This window comes from Ranitomeya imitator, chromosome 6 (genome assembly GCF_032444005.1).
Source record: "Ranitomeya imitator isolate aRanImi1 chromosome 6, aRanImi1.pri, whole genome shotgun sequence".
NCBI lineage: Eukaryota > Metazoa > Chordata > Amphibia > Anura > Dendrobatidae > Ranitomeya > Ranitomeya imitator.
The window spans coordinates 514,056,865-514,081,091 of record NC_091287.1 but is presented as its reverse complement, the minus strand read 5'-3'; the positions used below and the strand labels follow the sequence as shown (position 1 = coordinate 514,081,091).

General features: G+C 38.2%; 1 protein-coding gene across 1 annotated transcript in view; it reads left to right on the top strand.

The window, feature by feature from the left end:
- The window catches only part of CSMD3 (CUB and Sushi multiple domains 3), a 2,093,798-nt gene extending 2,078,474 nt beyond the window's left edge, over positions 1 to 15,324 (top strand). The window contains exons 70-71 of the mRNA XM_069731799.1: positions 9,544 to 9,676; positions 13,069 to 15,324. Coding sequence (XP_069587900.1) covers positions 9,544 to 9,676; positions 13,069 to 13,228 — 293 coding nt within the window. The 3' untranslated portion in view covers positions 13,229 to 15,324. The remainder of the gene's footprint in view (positions 1 to 9,543; positions 9,677 to 13,068) is intronic.
- Positions 15,325 to 24,227: the final 8,903 nt, after the last annotated feature.

The window sequence follows — 24,227 nt, the reverse complement described above, 5'->3', positions numbered from 1 at the left end:
CACAGTGTTCCGGCAGTATAGGGAAGCATGGCGCAAGGAGGGGGTTCCCTGCATGCTTAACTGACACCCTCGGAGCAACGTGATGTGATCGCTTTGTTCCAAGGGTCTCTTACCTCCTCCTCCCTGCAGGCCTGGATCCAAAATGGCTGCGGGGCTGCATCCGGGTCCTGCAGGGAGGTGGATTGCCAGCGCCTGCTCAGAGCAGGCGCCGGGAAGCCTCCCTGCTGTGCATGTCAGATCGCTGATCTGACACAGTACACAGCAAAGTGTCAGATCTTACACTATAACATGATGCCCACCCCGGGGCAAAGTTATAGTGTAAAAAAAAAATATTCAGATGTGTAAAAAAAAATTAAAAAAAAGCCTAAAAAATATATATTGTTCCCATAAATACATTTCTTTATCTAAATAAAAAAAAACAATAAAAGTACACATTTTTAGTATCGCCGCGTCCGTAATGACCCAACCTATAAAATTGTCCCACTAGTTAACCCCTTCAATGAACACTGTAAAAAAAAAAAGCGTGGCAAAAAGTGATATAACACGCAATCAAAAAGACGGATATAAATAACCATGGTAGCGATGAAAACACCATCTTGTCCCGCAAAAACGAGCCACCACACAGCATCATCAGTGAAAAAATAAAAAAGTTATAGTCCTCAGAATAAAGCGATGCAAAAAAATTATTATTTTTTCTATAAAATAGTTTTTATCGTATAAAAGTGCCAAAACATAAAAAAAATATAAATGAGGTATCGCTGTAATAGTACTGACCCGAAGAATAAAACTGCTTTATCAATTTTACCAAACGTGGAACGGTATAAACGCCACCCAAAAGAAATTCATGAATAGCTTGTTTTTGGTCATTCTGCCTCTCAAAAATCGGAATAAAAAGCGATCAAAAAATGTCACGTGCCCAAAAATGTTGCCAATAAAAACGTCAACTCCTCCTGCAAAAAACAAGACCTCACATGACTCTGTGGACCAAAATATGGAAAAATTATAGCTCTCAAAATATGGTAACGCAAAAAATATTTTTTGCAATATATAATGCGTCTTTTAGTGTGTGACGGCTGCCAATCATAAAAATCCGCTAGAAAGCCCACTATAAATTGTAAATCAAAGCCCCCTTCATCACCCCCTTAGTAAGGGAAAAAAAGTTAAAATAAAGTATGTATTTCCATTTTCCCATTAGGGTTAGGGCTAGGGTTAGGGCTAGGGTTAGGGTTGGGGCTAGGGTTAGGTCTAAAGTTAGAAATAGGGTTGGGGCTAAAGTTAGGGTTAGAGTTGGGGCTAAAGTTACGGTTAGGGTTTGGATTACATTTACAGTTGGGAATAAGGTTGGGATTAGGGTTAGGGGTGTGGTTAGGGTTACCATTGGGATTAGGGTTAGGGGTGTGTTTGGATTAGGGTTTCAGTTATAATTGGGGGGTTTCCACTGTTTAGGCACATCAGGGGCTCTCCAAACATGACATGGCATCTGATCTCAAATCCAGCCAATTCTGCATTGGAAAAACGTAAAACAGTGCTCCTTCCCTTCCGAGCTCTCCTTTGCGCCCAAACAGGGGTTTACCCCAACATATGGGGTATCAGCGTACTCAGGACACATTGGACAACAACTTTTGGAGTCCAATGTCTCCTGTTATCCTTGGGAAAATACAAAACTGGGGGCTAAAATATAATTTTTGTGGAAAAAAAAGATTTTTTATTTTCACAGCTCTGCGCTATAAACTGTAGTGAAACACTTGGGGGTTCAAAGTTCTCACAAAACATCTAGGTAAGTTCATTGGGGGGTCTAGTTTCCAATATGGGGTCACTTATGGGGGGTTTCCACTGTTAGTTAGATCAGGGGCTTTGCAAATGCAATGTGACGCCTGCCGACCAATCCATCTAAGTCTGCATTCCAAATGGCGCAACTTCTCTTCCGAGCTCTGCCATGCGCTCAAACTGTGGTTTTCCCCAGATATGGGGTATCAGCGTACTCAGGACAAATTGCACAACTTTTGGGGTCCAATTTCTTCTTTTACCTTTGGGAACATAAAAAATTGGGGGTGAAAAATCATTTTTGTGAAAAAATATGATTTTTTTCTTTTTACGGCTCTGTGAAGCACTTGGTGCGTCAAAGTGCTCATCACACATCTAGATAAGTTCCTTAGGGGGTCTACTTTCCAAAATGGTGTCAATTGTGGGGAGTTTCAATGTTTAGGCACATCAGTGGCTTTCCAAGCCCAACTGTTATGACCTGGTGGTGAGGACAATAATGGACCTGGTGGTTAAGAGCACACGGAATGACCTGATAGTTACTAATAATACAGGACAAGCTCTGAGACGTGGGAACTCTGCTGACCGCAATCCCTAATCCTATCACACACACTAGAAATAGCCGTGGAGCGCTCCTGACGCTCCCTAGGCGCCTCGTCACAGCCTAACGAACTAGCTAGCCCTAAAGATAGAAAAATAAAGCCTACCTTGCCTCAAAGAAATTCCCCAAAGGAAAAGGCAGCCCCCCCACATATAATGACTGTGAGTAAAGATGAAAATAACAAACACAGAGATGAAATAGATTTAGCAAAGTGAGGCCCGACTTACTGAACAGACAGAGGATAGGAAAGGTAACTTTGCGGTCAGCACAAAAACTACAAAAAGACCACGCATTTGGTGCAAAAAAGACCCTCCGCACCGACTCACGGTGCGGAGGCGCTCCCTCTGCGTCCCAGAGCTTCCAGCAAGCAAGACAAAAATCAAAATAGCAAGCTGGACAGAAAAAATAGCAAACAGAGAAAAACAAGCAGGAACTTAGCTTCTGCTGAGAAGACAGGTCACAAGAACAATCCAGGAGCGAACTAGACCAATACTGGAACATTGACAGGTGGCATGGAGCAATGATCTAGGTGGAGTTAAATAGAGCAGCCAGCTAACGAATTAACCTCGTCACCTGTGGAAGGAACCTCAGAAGCAGCAGCTCCACTCACAGCCACCAGAGGGAGCCCATGGACAGAACCAGCCGAAGTACCATTCATGACCACAGGAGGGAGCTTAACAACAGAATTCACAACACCCAACATGGCGTCCCATCTCAATTCCAGTCAATTTTGCATTGAAAAGTCAAATGGCGCTCCTTCGCTTCCGAGCTCAGCCATGTGCCTAAACAGTAGTTTACCCCCACATATGGGGTATTGGCATACTCAGGACAAATTGTACAACAACATTTGGGGTCCATTTTCTCCTGATACCCTTGGTAAAATAAAACAAATTGGAGCTGAATAAATGTTTTGTGAAAAAAAGTTAAATGTTCATTTTTATTTAAACATTCCAAAAATTCCTGTGAAACACCTGAAGGGTTAATAAACTTCTTGAATGTGGTTTTGAGCACCTTGAGGGGGGCAGTTTTTAGAATGGTGTCACACTTGGTTATTTTCTATATATAGACCTCTGTGATTAAATTGCATAAAAATTCAAAGTTGGAAAATTGTGAAATTTTCAAAATTTTTGCCAAATTACCGCTTTTTTCACAAATAAACACAGGTAATATCAAAGACATTTTACCACTGTTATGAAGTACAATGTGTCATGAGAAAACTTTGTCAGAATCACCGGGATCCGTTGAAGCATTCCAGAGTTATAACCTCATAAAGGGACAGTGGTCAGAATTCTAAAAATTGGCCCGGTCATTAATGTGCAAACCACCCTTGGGGGTAAAGGGATTAATATTGCAATGGTAGCTTTTATAAAAGATTTTGTAGTTTAAAACTTTCAGAAAGATTTGTCCTGAGAAGGGAAGTCCACCAGGAATTCTCTTGTTTTGTTAGAACAATAAGCTACAGTATAGTATTCTAAAGCTAGATACCCGAGAGATCATCTGTAACTTATGGCAGAAACTAGCATCAAGTTACATTTTCTGCAGAGCCTTCACATGAGAAATTAAGCATTGCAAGGTATCCAATAAATTCAATGGGCTGAGTCCTCCAAAGTGAGAGATACCCTTTGAAACAGATCTCTGCTAGTGATGAGCGAGTATACTCGCTGCTCGGGTTTTCCCGAGCACGCTCGGGTAGTCTCTGAGTATTTGGAGTATTTGGATGTGCTCGGAGATTTGGTTTTCGTCACCTCAGCTGCATGATTGATGGCTGCTAGACAAATTGAATACACGTGTGAATTCCCTAGCAACCAGGCAACACCGACATGTACTTAGGCTGGCTAGCAGCTGTAAATCATGCAGCGGCGTCAACAAAAACAAAATCTCCGAGCAATGACAAATACTCGGAGACCACCCCAAACTTAGTTTTCATCCTAAATGCCTATCTCTCTAATGCCATAATCTAAACTATTTTCTAATATACTTTAATTAAAAATGTTCTATCCTTCCTTAACTACACTATCTAACTGCTTTTTTTTTCCTCCTTCCTTTTTGATGACACTTTGTTTGAGAAACCCAGTGCACGCTGGGATAGTCAAACGAAGCATCATCAGGGGGCAGAGGCTGTGATCATTGTTGCAGCCCATGGCTCCTTCCTGAAATAAAGCGCCAACAGTGAAGTGCATTTCAGGGTCTGGGTTATGCTCTGTTCTGTCACTGTGCGATGTGTACAATGACAGTGCACTCCCTTGCTAGATCAGGTCAGTAGTAATGAGCTGGCAACATTGTGTATTGTAAGATGAATACCCAGCTTGCAGAGACAGGCACCGCCCCCTGTAAGTGACATCTCTGTATTCTGACACCACACACTAAAGGTACCGTTACACTTAACGATTTACCAACAATCACGACCAGCGATACGACCTGGCCGTGATAGTTGGTAAGTCGTTCTGTGGTCGCTGGAGAGCTGTCATACAGATAGCTCTCCAGCGACCAACGATGCCGAAATCCCCAGGTAACCAGGGTAAACATCGGGTTACTAAGCGCAGGGCCGCGCTTAGTAACCCGATGTTTACCCTGGTTACCATTGTAAAAGTAAAAAAAAAAACACTACATACTTACATTCCTGTCGCGTCCCCCAGCGTCAGCTTCCCTGCACTGTGTAAGCGCTGGCCAAAAAGCAGAGCGGTGACGTCACCGTTGTGCTCTGCTTTACGGCCGGCCGGCGCTGACACTGGGGGACGCAGGGAAGCTGACGCCGGGGGAACGTGACAGAAATGTAAGTATGTAGTGTTTTTTTTTTTACTTTTACAATGGTAACCAGGGTAAATATCGGGTTACTAAGCGCGGCCTTGCGCTTAGTAACCCGATGTTTACCCTGGTTACCAGTGAAGACATTGCTGAATCGGCGTCACACATGCCGATTCAGCGATGTCAGCGGGTGATCAGCGATGAAATAAAGTCCTGATCATTCCCCAGCGACCAACGATCTCCCAGCAGGGGCCTGATCGTTGGTCGCTGTCACGCATAACGATTTCGTTAACGATATCGTTGCTACGTCACAAAAAGCAACGATATCGTTAACGATATCGTTATGTGTGACGGTACCTTAAGAGTTCACTATTGCCGTCTCATTACTGCTGACTGTGCACAACATACAGTAATAGCCCAGGCCAAGAAATGAGGGTGACTGATGACGCTTCATTTCATGGAGAAGGCAGGGGCTGTAACAGTAACAACAGCTTCTGCCCCCTGGTGACGCTTTGCTTGACAATCTCAGCATACACTGGAATACATCAAAAAGGAAATAGAAAAAATAAAGAAAAATAGTTAGATAGTCTTTGCTTTTATTTTATTCCCACCGTTTCTCTGAGTATTTCAGTTTCTTAGGTTTTTTTAAATCTGCCATACAGTGACAGAGATACAGACCTTTTTTATTAAGTAAGATATAGAAAAAATCCAACTCACCCTCAAAAGGAACAACAAAACACTCCAGAACAAGGAAACGTGGTGTTCAGATATAGTAGTTAGTAAACAAGGCAAATTCCAGCTCTATGGTGGGCAAAAACATTTATTTAAAAGAAAATCCAAGAGTTAAAATTCAGACATAAAATGTCATGTACAATAATCCATAAAAACAATGTAGACCTACACGTTTCAGATGGGAACCAACCATAATCATTTTTATTTAGTGTAAATTTTAATGTTCTTTACCAAAAGGGGTGTTGCGCGTAGGATTTAGTAGGGGTGTGTCTTAAGTTGGTGCTGAATCATTATCATGGGTGCTTAGTCTCCTTGTAAAAACAACAAAAATCAGAACAAAACAAAAAGGCCAAGATCTCCAAAACTGTATGGCAAATTAAGAAAAAAAGATGGAATACCCAGGGAAGAAGAGGGAATAAAATAAGCAAATTCTGGACAATTTTTTCCTGGAAACAGATCCTCTTTAACTTGTGTTTTTTTTTTTTTTTGTATTAGCAGTAGTCTAGTTATTCTGATCAAATGTACATAGGTTGTACATATGATGCTACAGCGATTCTTCATATTCTTCATGGTGCTATTGTACTTTTAACCCTTAGTCAATGAACCTCAATAATAAAAACAAAAATCCAATAATACACAATTCTAAATGCATAGATATCTTGAATGCAAAGTCCCTGATGACCATTTGGTCAATTACTCTTTGCTGCAGAAATAAATAATATTTATTTGCAAGTCACCGGCTCTATAGGTAAAGCACTTTATTCCATCAGTTCATATAATAAATGATTCATAGACTGTTCTGTTTTGCCAATTTGTGTCAGTATTATTAAGAGCAATTTTGCCTACAGTTAAGAAAAAACACCTGTTAGTTTTTATAGATTTACCATAAACAGGAGCTTCATATTTACAATCTAATTATTCACTATGACAATGAAAATATTACATTCCCTCGTGAACATTCGGGCAGATAAAGTACCAAAATTGTCACTTCATTAAAAAAAGATAAATTATTAAACTATAAATTGCTCTAATCCTTTGTCTTTTGGGACAGATATGCTACACCTACACTATATATACTATATACAGAGAGAAAGATGTGTATATATTGCACAGCTTATCAAAGATGTAAGGATTTTATAGCAGAATATATTGTGTCACTGCGCAGATGTTGTTTTTATTATGTTTTCATAATATTCCATGAAATATAGCAGAGATTGCTACATGAATGCGGTAATTTCAATGCATAGAAAACATATTTATTGCAAGTAAAATATGCATATGATTTTTTAAGTTATGTTTCATCGCAAAGAAATCTCTGAAATAAATAAAGATGAGGTTAGCTCATCTCAACAACTATTTTCTACCGTATATTCCTGTTTTAAGACATAGGAATGGTATACCTGAGTATTTCTCTCTATAGCTTCCTCCCCGCCTTACCTAAACAAGGGGGTTATTTAGCTTATGTATGTAGCTGAACGGTCCACTTATGTATTACATGGACAGTAGAGATGAGAGAAATTACCAAAATTTATCTCAGGATGATTTACTCAAATTGGCCGAAATCAAATCTGCCCTGATTACCTTTTATTCTGTTTTGAGGTCTCTCAAAACCCTAAAGTAAAATAAAGGAAGGGGCTGGGAAAAGATTAAAACAATAATATAATTCCATTCACTCCTCATCTATATTAGGCAGATGCTTCACCGGTTCAGATATCGCAATTCGCACCAATGGTCTTCTGCTCACTTTGTGTCTTCGGTCTTCTTGTCCTTGGTTGTCTGCTCTTCATATTTTTGGTCTTCTGTCCAAGATCTTTTGGAGTTGATTAGGCTTCACAATATGATAACATGCATAGTGCACCTTGTTACCATGTTGTGATGCCTAATGAGCATTAGAAGATCATTGGCATAGGAGTCATAACAAGAAGACTGGAAAACCAAAGAGAAGAAAATTGAAAAAGAAGAGACCAAAGACCTGAAGCAAGAGGAAGACTGGAAGGGGAGCTGCGGAGCTATATTATCTTTCAGTTTTGTTTGCTGACAAAAATGTTGTAGGTTATGCTTAAATTAGGTTATTTCCAACCCTGTTAAAATTATAATTTGTAATGTCTTCCCTCTCTATTAGCCAGTAGAGATGAGTGAATATTTCAATATTCGGGTCGGATTACGATCGCCGTATTTGCAATGTTCACCGAACATAGCCAATGGAGTCATTGGGAGCATGGATGAGCTAAAATGTTCGGAAACTATCGTCAAACATAAAATCGACACGAGTGTGGTACGAATATGGCACGAATATGTCAAATTCAGATTTGGTGATCATTTTCCAAACATATTCACTCATCTCTGCTAACTAGCAGGGAAATTGTGTGCACTTTTTGAAGCCAAATGCCATAATCTTTACACAAGAGATACATAGATTTGTTCACATGTGTCTCTCCATAGTGTATAAGATTGGATAGAGAGTGTAGACTAGCTGTTGGGAGTGATTTGGAGGATAGTTATTGCTATGAATTAGCTCAGCAAACAGAAATGAGTTGTACTAAATCGGGTCTGTCATCTTGGAGAAATGCTTCTTATTTGCAGATAATGAGTTAATCTACAGGTTGGTTGGCCATCTCACTAAAAGTACAGCTAACAGGAGAAAATAAATGTATTACTGTGTGCGTTGGCTGTAAGCATGCCCTAGCACTTCTAATGACAGCGCATTCCAGGAGTGGAACAATCAGGAGAAAAGTATAATAGAAACACGTCACCACTTCTGCATTTTTCACCCTTTCCTGGTTTTGGCTTACAAATGCTACATAGTAACATAGTAACATAGTTATTAAGGTTGAAGGAAGACTTTAAGTCCATCTAGTTCAACCCATAGCCTAACCTAACATGCCCTAACATGTTGATCCAGAGGAAGGCAAAAAAAAACCATGTGGCAAATAGTAGGCTCCACTTTGGGGAAAAAAATTCCTTCCCGACACCATATACGGCAATCAGACTAGTTCCCTGGATCAACACCCTATCAAGGAATCTAGTATACATACCCTGCAACATTATACTTTTCAAGAAAGGTATCCAATACTGAGCTAAAATACTCACAAAGTACTCAACGTTTGCACGTGATCTTAATTTACAGATAAACCCTATATTTGCAGGTAGATAGCATTTTCTAATGTGATGAGTTCCTTTTAAGCCACAAGGAAAGAAGTAAGATTGTACCGTGACGTCTTGCCAGGAGAATGGGAGAATTTGCTTACTTCAAGGCCATGTGAAAAACAATGTATCCTCCAGATCATCTCGTAAAACAAGAGACCCTCTATGTAAGGACATCCAAGTAGGACATCTAAACAAATCACTAGTGTGATAACACTTTAAAAAACAGTGTACTTGTACAACAGCTTGGTCAATTCCACGTAAACTACAACATTTTTCAAACCTTTTTCTTTCAAGCATCAGTACACAAACTGTTCTATTAAAATTTAAAGTCCCATTAAAAGATAATTTTCCATGAATTGTGCTTTCACTGCTTGAAATTGAGAAGTGGCAGACTCAATTAACTCTTCCCCACCTCCTGTCATTTCCCACTGTTTGTTTATGGTCAGAAAGCCTCATGTGATAATGCTGAAATTATTACAGAAAAATAAGATTTCATAACGTACTAATTACCAGGCGCTGTAGATAAGTCATATTCTTATCTTGTCTACTGTTGACAGGAATTAACATGTCAGAGGATAATTCGTCAAACCAGTCACTTGGGACAAACAGCAGCTCCGTTGCAATTGCAATCCTGGTGCCTTTCTTCGCTCTAATATTCGCAGGTTTTGGCTTTTATCTATATAAACAAAGGTGAGATATCAATATATTTCTGCAGTATGACTATCAAATGTTTCCAGCTGATTAATAAAATTGTGGCATTACAAATCATATGCAAAGTTTTTCCTGCTTATAATGTTGTTACAAAAATGTGTCAAAAATATGAAATATGCTATTGATAACCATATTGTTTCTCATACAAAATCCATAATGTTCCTTTCTCTTGTTATGGGCCAGGTCTTCAGACCACTTTTTGCCCATTTTGGTAGATTTATTGATAGAAAATCAAGGTGCAGTTGTGTACAGTTATGCCATAAGGCACTGTTTTCCATTTTCATATAAAGAAGCACTCCCATCAAAGTTTTTATTCTCTAATATTTTGAAATTATCATCTTTCTAGGTAGAAGGGCAAAATGAGCACTTGTAAGTATACACTTGTAAGGTATAGCACTGTATACTTGCCAGTGCACATTTTGCCCTCCTATCCGGTAAATTATTCTCTTTTCTTTCATTAGGCCTATGACATCATGTGATTAAAAAACTACTTGAATCCTTCTAAGCTGTATGAAGAAGCAAGAAGGCTCTTTTCCCTACATGAGTCATCATTAGGACTACAATTACATCACTGTAAAGTCCTTGGCAGCTCAGCTCCACTTCCTCTTGAACTCTTGACCCAGCTTCTCTGCTCCTCTAACCTGCCAGGGACTTTGCAGTGATGTGTGATTGTAGCACTAATGATGACTCATGAAGGGAAGAGTCTTCCTGTTTCTACATAGAGCTTAAAAGGATTCAGCTGGTCAGTTTTAATCACATGATGTCCTAGTCCTAATGAAAAAGAGAAGAATTAGCTGGGTAGAAAGGCACAGTGAGCAACTGTAAGTACACCGTGCACTATAACATGATGATTTCAATATACTAAGATAAAACCTTTTGATGTGAGTGCTTCTTTAACTAAAGGTTTCATTCTTAAAGTAGCAACGATAAAATTATCCCAATTTACACAGAACAATTTTCACATCAACATTTCTTCCAGCGTCTGTGAGACTGCCACTGTTTTCAACTGTTACCAGCGCCACTCTGGTCCCAATCCACGATCTTGTGACCCCAACCTCTAACTGACCGGACATCAAAGTTAATGGTCACAAGCTCTCAATGCAAATCTATGAGAACCAAATTGTAGCCTCATTCTAGCTGTCACAGGCTTACATTGAGTAGATACTTTCCGATCACCAAACAAACACTGGAGTAATCCAGCACGCCACAACTTGCAGAAGATTATTGTTGCAGTGCCGATAACAAAGGAAAACAGTGGCTGATAAGTTTGATAGGTGCAAGGAACTTAGATTAGTTGCATTAATCCAAGTTGGAGGAGTGGTGACTTGTAGGATCGCTGCTTCCAACAGGTAGCACTATAGAGTTTAAGTCCTCTTCCTCTCCGAAGTGACAATTTGCATATGTATAATATAGGCATGCAGGACACGGAGAGACACCTTATACATATTATATATAGTAGACATGCTACTGGAAGCTGTGAGAAAATATTAAAGGTAGCCCTTATACAGAAAATTTTGGCACGTCAACTGGATGAATTTTCAATGCATAATGTATTATTTTTATTACCATAATAATTGTCTGTGTGAAAAATAAGCATATCCATCATATTTTACCAAGGGTTGGGAAAGGATATTGTATCAATGGAAGGGGCAAACAAAATGCAAGAACCCATCTGCCCCAAAGAAGTAAATATCTCCTCCTGATCATGAAATATTCTAAGCCTTTTTACTGCTAATTTCCGCTATGACCAGATCCTGAGGCCAGTGCCACAGAATAATGGTTCTCAGGATGAAGAAGCCTTGAATTCTCTGGAGATTTAGCTTTTTTCCCAAGCAATGAGAGTGCCTTCTTGTATTCTGAGGGGGTGTTACATAAAACAGCTTTTGACCATTTTTCCTATGGGCCACTTTTGTACTTTTACTTTAAGTTAATTATGTTCCCTGTCACATGTCTCTTCTCAATGCCAAATATATGTAATTTTTTTAATCTTTCCTCATAACTAAGATCCTCCATGCCATTATCAGTTTTGTGGCTTTTTTTGCATTTTTTCAAACTCGATAGCATCCTTTCTATGAACAGGTGCCTAGAATCCAGTACTGTTCTGCTCCTCTTCTCAATGATGTCAACGCTCTTCAGACTAATCATCTCATTCTATGTTCTATGAATGAGCCAGGAGTCTTTTTTCCAATGTAAGTCGTTTTTACTCTCCATTGACATTTATTGTGAACACCGCTTCCAGTTCACGCAGAGCACAGTGTGACCCAGAGAGTCTGAAGAGCAGTGGTGTCACTGAGAAGAGGAGCAGAATGTCGCTGGATCCCAGAAAAGGTGAGTATATGAAGAAACTCATACTATGCTAAATGCACATATAAAAGATTTATTTAAAAAAAATCTTAATTAGAGTGTTTCTTTAAGTAGCAATAATGGTAATGATTATTACTGCTTTATTTCATGGACTGCTGTTGTTAATACAAAGAATAATCACTAGTGTTGAGCGATACCTTCCAATAATTGAAAGTATCGGTATCGGATGGTATCGGCCGATATCCAAAAAATATCGGACATCGCCGATACCGATACCCGATACCGATACCCGATACCAATGCAAGTCAATGGGACACAAATATCGGAATGTATCCTGGATGGTTCCCAGGGTCTGAAGGAGAGGAAACTCTCCTTCAGGCCCCGGGATCCAAATTAATGTAAAAAATAAAGTAGAAAAATAAAAAATATGGATACACTCACCCTCTGACGAACCCTGGCTCCTGGCCTCCGTTCATAAGAATGCAGAAAGTGAAGGACCTTCGATGACGTCACGGTCAGGTGACCGGTCACCTGACCGCTCACGTGACCGTGACGTCATTGAAGGTCCTTCACTCTCTGCATTCTCAGGAACGGAGGCAGACGCTTGCAGCGGTGACAGCCAGGGTTCGTCGGATGGGTGAGTATATCCATATTTTTTATTTTTATTCTTTATTTTTTACATGAATATGGATCCCAGGGCCTGAAGCAGAGTCTCCTCTCCTCCAGACCCTTGGAACCATACGCACCGCACACGCCGAAGATGACTGGGAACTTATAGGAACTTCCGATTCCGATTTCCGATATCACAAAAATATAGTTACTCGGTATCGGAATTCCGATACAGCAAATATCTGCCGATACCCGATACTTGCAGTATCGGAATGCTCAACACTAGACTAATCATTTATTATTTATTTTGTGTTTTTAATTGTGTCTCAATATAACAATATTAATTTATGTAGAATAATTTTGTATTATATTGAAATATTTTGATATAACAATTTTATTATGTTATACATTTATCTATTATGATATTATCATTATTATTATTATTATTATTATTATAGGACTGCACCGAAAACACAGTACACAGGATGCTCTGTACATGAAAATAACAATGGTCAAGCAGCTTTTGAAAACCCAATGTATGACACTAATGCAAAATCCGTGGAAGGAAAAGCAGTACGATTTGACCCAAATTTGAACACAGTCTGCACAATGGTATAATGCTGGAAGACTTTTTTTTTTCTCTTCAGAAAATTTGGAAGCTTAGACGTAAAGCTGTGCACTACTTGGTTCACTGCTACTATTAAAGCACATTTTTAAAACAAAAAGAAAAACAAAATCATGGGGTCTTGGAGGAGAAACAAAATCTGAGGAGGATCCATGCCGAACAGAACTGAAACAACTCTTCGTGTGCAACATGGGAAGTTTTCCAGCATATCCATTGCACTCTATGAGTGCTTAATTACAATTTATTTTCTTTTTTTTAAAAAGGAGATTAATCTAAACGCGAAACTTTGCATTTATTGGAGGAGCATCCATTATCAGTATTTACTGTGCTTTATAAACTATATTAGAAGGTCTCGAGCAACATAAAACAAGCAAACCAATATATGGTAGAAAATTGCTATAATCACTGGAGAAAATAAGATTAATTACAGGCATTAGGTATATTACATTTTCGTGCTTTGGCAACTTTGAAGAAGGCCCTTGTTGAGTTAAATGTTATTTTTTTTGCATCCATTGTTTTTCTAAGGCCTATGAAATACAGGTATTATTTATTTTCTATCAACAGAACCAATGGCATTGTAAGGGAAAGGAAACATGTTTTCTGAGTATTTCTGTAGCAAGCCACCGTATCGATAACAATGGGGTGCTAGCCAGATCTTTCACCTAAATCTTTATGTATTTTTCCGGAAGTTTTTTTTGTTTTCTACACTATATGACTCACCATTAGTGAGCCTTGCTCATTGAATAATGTTAACTGAAATATCCCATGCTATGCATGTTATGGTTAACAATATATTTAAAGGGAACTTATTTTACGATGTCTAGATAATGAAATGAACCTTAATATCCTAATATGTGTCTAATTCTACTTGGCTTCCCAACATTTGTAAAGAACACACCAAGTTGAAAGGGTTATTCCCATTATTGACGTTACGACGTATTCATAGTAGAGGTAATGATTTCTAATCTGATCATCATTGATCTCAAGATCTGGGTTCTGAAATGCCTTTGCGTACACCTACTTTTATTGTTCGTGGTACTGCCGTAGATAGCCAAGATTCAACGATATGATGATTGTATCAGGTGTGGCCGCAATTTCGTACAGATGGGAAATTTCAGAGCCCTATTCTAGAGATTGATGAGGGATCCACTTAGCAGAAAGTTATGCTCAATTCTGTAGATATGTTCATGTATATATATATATATATATATATATATATATACATATTTATATATATACACACATATCACACGGATATATGTGAATACGAATCAGATGGTACTTGGGCTTGGGTGTCTCTATTGCAAATTTGAAATGGGGTATGGGAAGACTACGGGTTTTCATAACTCTGCCCCTTTTTTAATCTACAATGTTGAAAAATCTCGTTTATTCTGAAAATAAAAAAAGAAAAAAAAATCTGTAATAAGAACTTTTTTAATAAATTGTTTTAATCCGTCGACTGGAGTAGTTAACAATCACTTATACTTTTATTTATAATTTTTTGTTATTTTTCCTTCATTTTTTTTTTATTTCAATGGTTGAGGTGCAGGATGGTGAGTTACTGACGATCACTCGGTTGTGTTATCTCATTACTGACCAGTTATAGCGTGTCAAATATTTATTTTAAACCAAAGAGGGTTAATTACGGTCACGTGCAAAGTGATGTTCAGACTGGTTAGGGGTTTGCACATGTTCCTTTGCCATTTTTCAAGTGAGACATGTAAGGCTGCTTTCTTTAACATATTTTAGCATGGTCTGGGATATGATTTAGATTGCATTATAAATATTTCTTACTAGCCTCAAATGCTACATAGTGGACGTAATGAGAATTTCTTTTATGGAAATATAATTTTTTTTTTAACTTTTATTCCAATCATACCTCAAGATAAAGTTGTCCTGATAAAGGAAACAATGCCGATCTTACCTACTCTTATTCACGTAAAAAAACTGAGCTGTAAAGTCAGATACAACCCGTGAACTACACTGGCGCTATTTCTAAAAAATATATATATTTAATTCTAATCCCAGACAATCACTTTAAGTTCTTTTAAAGAGACCCCTTCAGCATGATTTTGTCATGTAAAGAAAAGACATGACTGTAATGGCGCTGTTATACTGATTAAATTGATACCTTTGGTGAAGAAATCTGCTTTGTTGTTCCTCTTTAATCATCATTTGAAGTTTTATGCTAATTAGATTTCAGTGCACAGGGGCTGGACTATGCTCTGGGTCTTTTCCTCCCTGTCTGTGATTCCCGGCCTCTCCACCTGCCTCCGGTCTCTGAATGACCATCCTCCTCAGTTTCAACTCTCAGCAGTAGCCTGTCCTTCAAAGTCCAAGGGCAGGTGGAGGGGCCAGGGAATACAGATAGTGAGGAGAAGACCCAGTGTACAATCCAGCCCCTGTGCACCAAAATTTACTCAGCATAAAACTTCAAATGGTGATCACAGAAGCACCACAAGGTGGATTTTATCACCAAAGGTATCAATTTAATCTGTATCACAGCCTCATTACCGCCATGTATTTAACTTGCATTACAAAATTGTGCTAAAATTGTGTTGGAGGCTCCATTTTAAATTTCATCAAAAAATGACTCCATGATGAAAACCAAATGGATCTTATTACTTGTAATAGGTCTCATGGGGCACCGTTGATGTCTACCAGGAGATGGATCCATGCCTAGCCTAAATTTCACTTTTCTGTTCCAGTATCTAATGCTGATGTGTATTTAGCCTGCATAGCCATAACTTTTGTTCATGCTCAGTATTTCCCATACTAAGTTACATATTTCATATGGAAGCAAAAAACAGTTCGGAATGGAAGCACCTGATGTAGAAGATGGCTGTCATTTTCAGGCTCATTCACTTATTGAATTAATAAAGATAATTATTTGTAAGCAGATTTGTAATGAAGTTCCTCTCCCTTTGTATCGATAATATTGATCAGAACTGTGGAATTCATTTCATCTTCTGCTCAATTTGTTCTTTGATCTATACCATACCGCATAATTACATAATCCCAAATGCATGGCATCCCTTACGCATTGGATTAGGGTTAGCGATAAGAAACCAAGCTACAAAAATGTGTGATCTATGTACTTATATTCTGAATGATACCTGATAAAGGAATATCTAGCCTCTAGTAGGGCATGCAACTAACACAACTACTAAGTAAACTGAGCAGTTTTTTTCAGTACGGTCCAAATATAAACATATCCATTATGTTCTGAAAACCAGGCAATTCTTTAAAATGTAGACTTTTTTTATGTTTTCTTACTATTTTTAGGCAGGTAATGAAAGATGTGATAAAATATATACTTTTTTCCTCTAATTATTTAACAAGAAACAGTTAAATATAGGTGAAACCTGTCAATCACTTGCAGCTTTGCCAGGAGAAGCAGGCCGGGGCAGAGCATGACTAGTCTTGTCTTTCGAATGTTCCTCAGCTGGATCCTATCGGTATTGTATATTAAAGTATATCTTCTCAGAGAAAATTGTCTCAGTGCAGCCAGGCTCTAATTCATGATTCTCGTGGTTTTGGCTGCACTAATCTGGTGGCAGGTTCAGTTTAAGGGTTATTCTGATAAACAAATAATAATAGGTCTACAAACTTATCATATAAAGAAAATTAAAGTGGAGGTGGATGATGAATGTCTCCAACTTGTTCTTGACACCTCCAATGTTTAGCTTGTAGGTCTTGTTATGAACTTTCTAACTTTCCGCCCACCAAACATCTCATGATAGACAACTCTTTCTATCAACATATCTACACTGGAAGCCCACAGTGATGTGTGATCGCCTGTGTGACTTGAGGCCATGAAGATTAAAGGCTTCAGGAACTATGTACATTCTACAACATTGCCTTATGTTAGGTGTAAGATTCGTGCAAAAACACAGAAGTCCTTGCATTGATTTCTTATGTGGATGGCGGGACTGAAGGACTCCAATGTTATTGTGACTTGGTTGAAATAGGTGACAATAATGATGTTGCATGTTTATATCTACAGCTCCTAAAAATGAATCTGATTTTATTGGAAACGACATTCTCAGAAAACTGGTACAGCTTAAGAAAATATCTGATGACAACAGTTGGAGATTTGTATTGTATAAGATGTTAGTGTTAGATCATTGGGAGAATGTAAAGCATAGTATGGTGGTAGACAGAGGTGAAAGAGGATAAATAAAGATGTATAACACTGTAGTGAGCTTTCTGGTAAATGATAAAAATTTGAAATCTAGCATAAAAGTACATCTTCCTTCCCCACTACTAGCTTATTCCATTGGCATTGCTATCCATTGCCATTGTGCCAGCTTTGCCAACTATAAAGTTTGCCTATTTAAATGACCTAAATTGGTTCCTATCTAGCCCATTATGCATCAAAGATGAAAAACAAGTAGGTGGAAAGGTGCACTGAGCTGCTTGATCACCCCAAAGGTGCAACGAGCATCTGTTCTTGGTTTGAACAATCTTTGTGTTGATTGACTTTCTTGAAACTGCTTAATATTCTTTCTTGCATTGATTCTTGAATCTTGGATAAAAGTTGAATTTTTGGAGTTTGGAAGAAAAAAAAATATTTCCTTCTAATAAAAGACAAGCTGCATTCCTGTCATTCAAAGTAGCAATAAAACATCTGGTTACCATCAAAAATCCAACAACAATCAGTTCACAAAATGGCAAAAATTGATTGTTGCTTATTGTTCTTACATTGAGATATAAACCTCAGCTTCAATTAGATTTAGATCTGCTCTGTACAATTGATCAACACGATGAGCGTCATAGACATTTTGTGCCGCTGTATCGTAGCTGCCATGGTGACAGGTGAGTTTCAGTAATGTAATAGTTGACTTTCCTAATAGTATTTTTGCTAAGAGATTTCATTACAGAGAACATATTGTGCATCTCTATGTATCAAGATGCCAATGTACAAAGTGAATCACATGTCCACAGATGCACATACATTTGTTTAATCTGCATATATTAAGAAACATTCCATTGATGCAAATAACAGCACATCTGAGCAAACTGAGATATACAATATATCACAAAAGTGAGTGCACCCCTCATATTTTTGTAAATGTTTCATTATATCTTTTCATGGGACAACATTGAAGATGACACTTATGCAATGTAAAGTAGTCTGTGTACAGCTCGTATAACAGTGTAAAGTTGGGGTTCTCTCTACATAACTCAGCACACAGCCATGAATGTCTAAACTGCTGACAACAAATGTGAGTACACTTCTAAATGAAAATGGCCAAATTGTGCCCAGTTTGCCATTTTCCTTTCTGGATGTTATTTGACTAAGCAGTGTTACAAAATGTGATGTTATCACTCTCACACTCTCTGGTCACTGGAAATTCAACATGGCACCTCATGGCAAAGAACTCACTGAGGATCTGCAAAAAAAAACTTGTAACTCTACATAAATATGGTCTAGGCTATAAGAAGATTACCAACACCCTGAAACTGAGTAGCAGCATGGTGATCAAGACCATAGAAGACAGGTTCCACGCCGAACAGGCCTCACCATGGTCAACAAGAGAAGCTGAGTGCACATTCTCCGTCATATCCAGAGGTTGTCTTTTCAGCATAGATGTATGAGTGCTGCCAGCATTGCTGCAGAGGATACAGTGGTGTTGACTCAGCCTGTCAGTGCTCAGACCATACGCCGCACACCGCATCAAATTGGCCTGCATGGCTGTCATCCCAGAAGGAATCCTCTTCTAAAGATGATGCCCAAGAAAGCCCGCAAACAGTGTGGTAAACACAAGCAGATTAAGGTCAAGGTGTACTAGAATTCTGTTCTGTGGTCTGATGAGACCAAGATAAACTTATTAGGCTCAGATGGTGTCAAGCATGTGTGGCAGCAACCAGGTGAGGCGTACAAAGACATGTGTGTCTTGCCTACAGTCATGCCTAGCTGTGAAGAGCTGAAGTTCATTGAAGGAACCATGAATGCCAGCATGTACTGTGACATACTGAAGTAGCGCACAATGCCCTCACTTCAGAAACTGAACCACAGGGCAATATTTCAACATGTTAATGGCCCCAAACACACTTCCAAGATTACTACTGCCATCCTAAAGAAACAGAAGGTAAAGGTACTGGAATGGCCAAGCATGTCTCCAGACTTATAACCCTATTGAACATCAGTGGGGCATCCTAAAAAAAAGGTGGAGGAGAGCAAGGTCTCCAAAATCCACCAACTCCATGATGTCATCATGAAGGAGTGAAAGAGTATTCCAATAGCAAGCTGTGAAACTCTAGTGAACTCCATGTCCAAAAGAGTTATGGCAGTGCTTGAAAATAATGATGGCCACACAAAATATTTACACTTTGGGAACAATCTGACCATTTCGACTTAGGGGTGTACTCACTTTTTATGCTAGCAGTTTAGACATTAATGGCTGTGAATTGAGTTATTTAGACAGCACACCAAATTTACATTGTTTTACAAGCTGTACCCTTACTACTTTACATTGTATCAAAGTATCATATGTTAAGTGTTGTGCAATGAAAATAAATAATAAAATATTTTAAAAAATGTAAGGGACATACTCACTTTTGTGATATACTGTATATATACATTTTTATGGAAACATTTTCTTATATCTTGTCTTTCATTCAGTTAAGTCTCTGATGTTGTTAAGATTCCAGCGGACGGTCCTTGTCGATAATTGACAGTTATCTATACACAATCATACACCGAAGGCTGTTTGTCACTCAAGAGGACAGTCTTTTGGACTTCTAACCATAGAAAGAGTTGGAATTGGATTTAATAAAATACAAATGACACTGGATCTCTATGTAGATCTGCTCAGCTCCTCCTGCTCTTTACTATATTGCTTGTAGGTCAGTAACCGTGTTCATTTAGAATACAGGATCTCATTATCAAGTAATTTTTTTTTTTAGTTTGTTCACAATAGTAAATAAATCTAAATACAAGGAAATGAAAGATAGACCCAGAGATTTTGAGTTTTCAAGATGAGGTATGTGTACGTCAATGGGTACTTAATCTTTCTTCAAGCAAAGGGTTTTTGGCATGGGGTCAGTAAGAAACACTATCATAAATGTTTGCACAGATTCATTTCAGGGCTCTTTGGAAACTAGACAAACCATTTTATGGACCTTTCTTACACAGTTTAGTGTGTTACTTAAAGAAGTAAACTTAAAATATTTTTTTCTAGTATACACTGGGGCTTAAAAATCTTCCAAAATACAGCTTAAAAAATGCTACAGATTATTTTTGCTTACAAACTTAAGGCCTCATCGAGACGATTGTTTTTTACTTCTATTCATGGTTTCCATGGATAAAACCAGATTCATTATAGTCTATGATGCTATTCACATGTTCCCAATTTTTGGTGGGCATGTAGTCTTTTTTTTGATCGGTGTCATGGATCAAAATCATACGTTCAAGTCTATGAGTCCATGAAAATCACAGATAGCACATGGTGTTTCAGTACTGGATTACCAATTAGGTATAGTAGGCAACGGTATTTTGGGGCCTTGCCAAATTAATGAAAAATCATACTGATTTGATATTGAAATAAATTAACAGTCAACGTGCCGATATTGGAGGGCAAATTGAGCAATAGAGGACAAATATGAACTTTACAGCAAGCGTCAGGGAAATTATGTTTCAGCTGTTGTTGGGTATAATCGAGAATTGACGAGTAATAGAGAAGGACATTTATGCAATCAGGCATCACAACTATGTGATTGGTCACAAAAGGGTGTAAGAGAAGAGGGGAGGTAAGTGGCCATGAGTTCTCACTGGCTCTAGATCATATAGAGCATTGAGAGCAAACTAGTATATATAAGCCTACACCAGATGTTTTCTCCTTTAAAGTTTATTTCTAAATAATGGTGGCCATGCTTAAAATATTAAAATAATTTGTTACTTACCCTTCCCAGGTCCAGTATTGTGTCTCCATGTCTGCTCTAGGGATTATGTACTGGCTGCAGTGGTTTTGTGAAAACAATAGTGCTGTAACCAATCACAGGGCTCAGAGGCTCATACTCATATCTGCTACATGATAACATCTCCTGAGGATTACTAACTCTATATTCTATACTACAAATTAATAAATTAGTAAAGACTTCCTTTGCTGGCCCTTCCCAATTTATTAATTTTCATTTAATAGCAAACTGCCAATTTAGAGATTTTTCTTAACAGATTGTCTTGTCTTTATTTTCTCTGTCATCAATTATTTTAGCTGATTTTATTTTCAGTTCCATGTTTTATTGAGCCATTGGTATTTTAATATTTAATAGGACTTATTTAAAAAAAAAAGGTAGACTACTTTGTATGTACCTTTAGCATACTCAGTGTAGGACTGAGGTGAAAAGGGCATTCCTGCAACATTGACTGTGGGTCCCAACGTCTAGCTACATATATTAAATTACCCACTTGCAAAAATGTGCCTATACTTCTATATATAAATAAAATAAGTAGTTTTTTGGATGAATGATAAGATGTTGCTTCAGTCTGTACATAATCAAATAATTTTTGGACAACTACTCTTTTACTACTATAGAGGGGACCATCAGGGAATTCACCTGTTGGCCAGTCCAAGGCTACATATACTCATCTCCCAATTTCAATTGATCATTGTAGAAGAAAGAATAAAGTAACTGTATTAAATTGTAAAATCTTCACGATGACAAATGTTAAAAAATGGAATAAACCAAAATAATAATAAATACACAATGATGTTTAATTTAAAAAGAGATACTCATTGATGAGCAAAAGGGTAACAATGTTTTGAACTTTTTACTTTTAGGCTCCATATTTAACTATCCACTATAGCTGTGAGCATGAGACTACCATCATTTTGTAGACAATCATCTTGGCTATCTCATAAATAGTTTTGACTTGCAATTATTTACTATATGATTAGTTATGCAGATTCTTGTCTTGTCACTGCATTGTTACTATTTTTCTCCTGGTGGTGGAAAAATCTTTTTCTTCCTGTTACTACAAAATGCAACCTGTTCTCACATAATAGCTCAGTGTATTATTAGGTTGATTTACAAGCAAAAGGTTACTGGTTAGAATCAAAGAGCAGCCATGAAGAAGATTTCCCAAGAAAAGAGAAACAGCATCATTCAGCTCATTGATAGTGGTCTCTCGGCCAAGAAAATTGACAAACTGCACCATGTGAGTACCATGACAGTTGGAATAATAAAGTCGGTACATCCTTTCAAAAGCTAAGAAGTAGATGTCCAGCAAAATAATGGAGTCATCAAGTCGGCTCATTACATGGTCTAACAGTTCAAACACGGCAGTGGAGGTGGCTTGTTTGATTTGTAATAGTAAAATCACAAAGGTCCATGCAAGCACTGTGTGACGCATGATACGCATGTCTGGGATGGAGGCCTGAAAAAACATGAAGCTGAAGAAGCCATGACTTCAATCTTCATAGGAGGCATTGGCTCGCGATTGCAAAATAGAGCGAAAAGTGGACAGTAGAAGATTGTAATTGGGCGATTTAGAGAGATGAGGTAAAAGTCAGTAGACTAGCCTCTGATGGGTGCAGATAGGTCTGAAAAAAATAAGTAAGAAAAGGAACTGTCAAGTTCAATGAAGGAAGCCTTATGTTATGGGGTTGTTTCATGGTCAAAGGTGTTGGATACTTGACTAGGATCAATGGAGGTCTCAATGCTGAGCTATATGTGAGTATCCTACAAGACAAATTATTTCATACATTCAAGTACTATGGGTATGAAAAGGATGACATCGTGTTACAGCAGGACAACAACTTGAAGCATACCTCAAGATTGTCAAAGAAATAGAACAATGAAGTAAAGGTATTGAATTGGCCCCTACAGTCCTCAGACCTCAATACTATTGAACATTTGTGAGTAGAGTTGAAGAAAAAGCTGTATACATACTCAATTGAGTGAACTAGTATGCACCAACTTTGGGAAAGTGTAGAATAGACCTGAGAGCAGAATTCATTCTATATATGCTTGAATCTGATCGAGAGTATGCTCAGAAGAATTCAGGCAGTGTTGAAAGCCAAAGGTGGATTTACAAAATACCAAAAATATATTAAAAATTACATTTTAGATTTTTAGGAGCAAAACAGTAACAATGCAGTGACATGACAAGAATCTCCATTGACATAGCCAAGATGATTGTCAATAAAATTATGGTAGTCTCACGTTTGCAGTAGTAGTGGATGGTGAGATATGGAACCTGAAAGTCAAAAGTTGAAAACATTGTTACCCTTTTGCTCATCTGTATATGTAGTAAAAATAAATAATTAAAAGTGGAACCTTGAGTTGATTTCTACAGTACATGCTGAAAAAAGGAATTGGAAAAAATCCATGTGGTATTCCTTAGTAAAAATACTATGTCTGGCTTTAGCCATTATAAAAAGGGATGAGCGAACCCTAACTGTAAAGTTTGAGACCATACCGAACACATAGTGTTTGGTCACACGGTCCTTAACACAGGTTTCCATGGGAAACCCGTGTTACAGTTCAGGTCCAGTTCGGGCTGAAAAAAAACCCAGAAAATTAATAATAAAGATTAGAATTATACTTACCTGTCCAGCGGCCGCATGTGCTTCCAGGGCCTCTCATTACCTTCTGCTGGTATTCACTGCACTCGGCAGGCTTCAGCATATTCCAGCAGTGTTCTTGCAGTGATGTCACCGCACGAACACTGCCAGAAAAAGCCGAAGACTGCCGAGTGCAGTGAATGCTTCCGGCAGTTAATGAGCTGCCATGGAAGCAGATTCTGCCGGTAGACAGCGGGATGGGAGGATGCATCGCTTGGAGGTAAGTATAATTCTAATGTTTGCTATTAATTTTCTGCTTTTTTTTACAGCCCCCCTGCCCCATCCCATATATGTAAAATCCGAGTTCAGGGTTCGGACGCAAGTTTGTGTCATGTCCGGCCCCGAACTCGAACTTTACAAAAAACTTGGGGGAACCTGCCTATCCCAAACATCGGGGGGTTCGCCCCTCATCACTAATTTT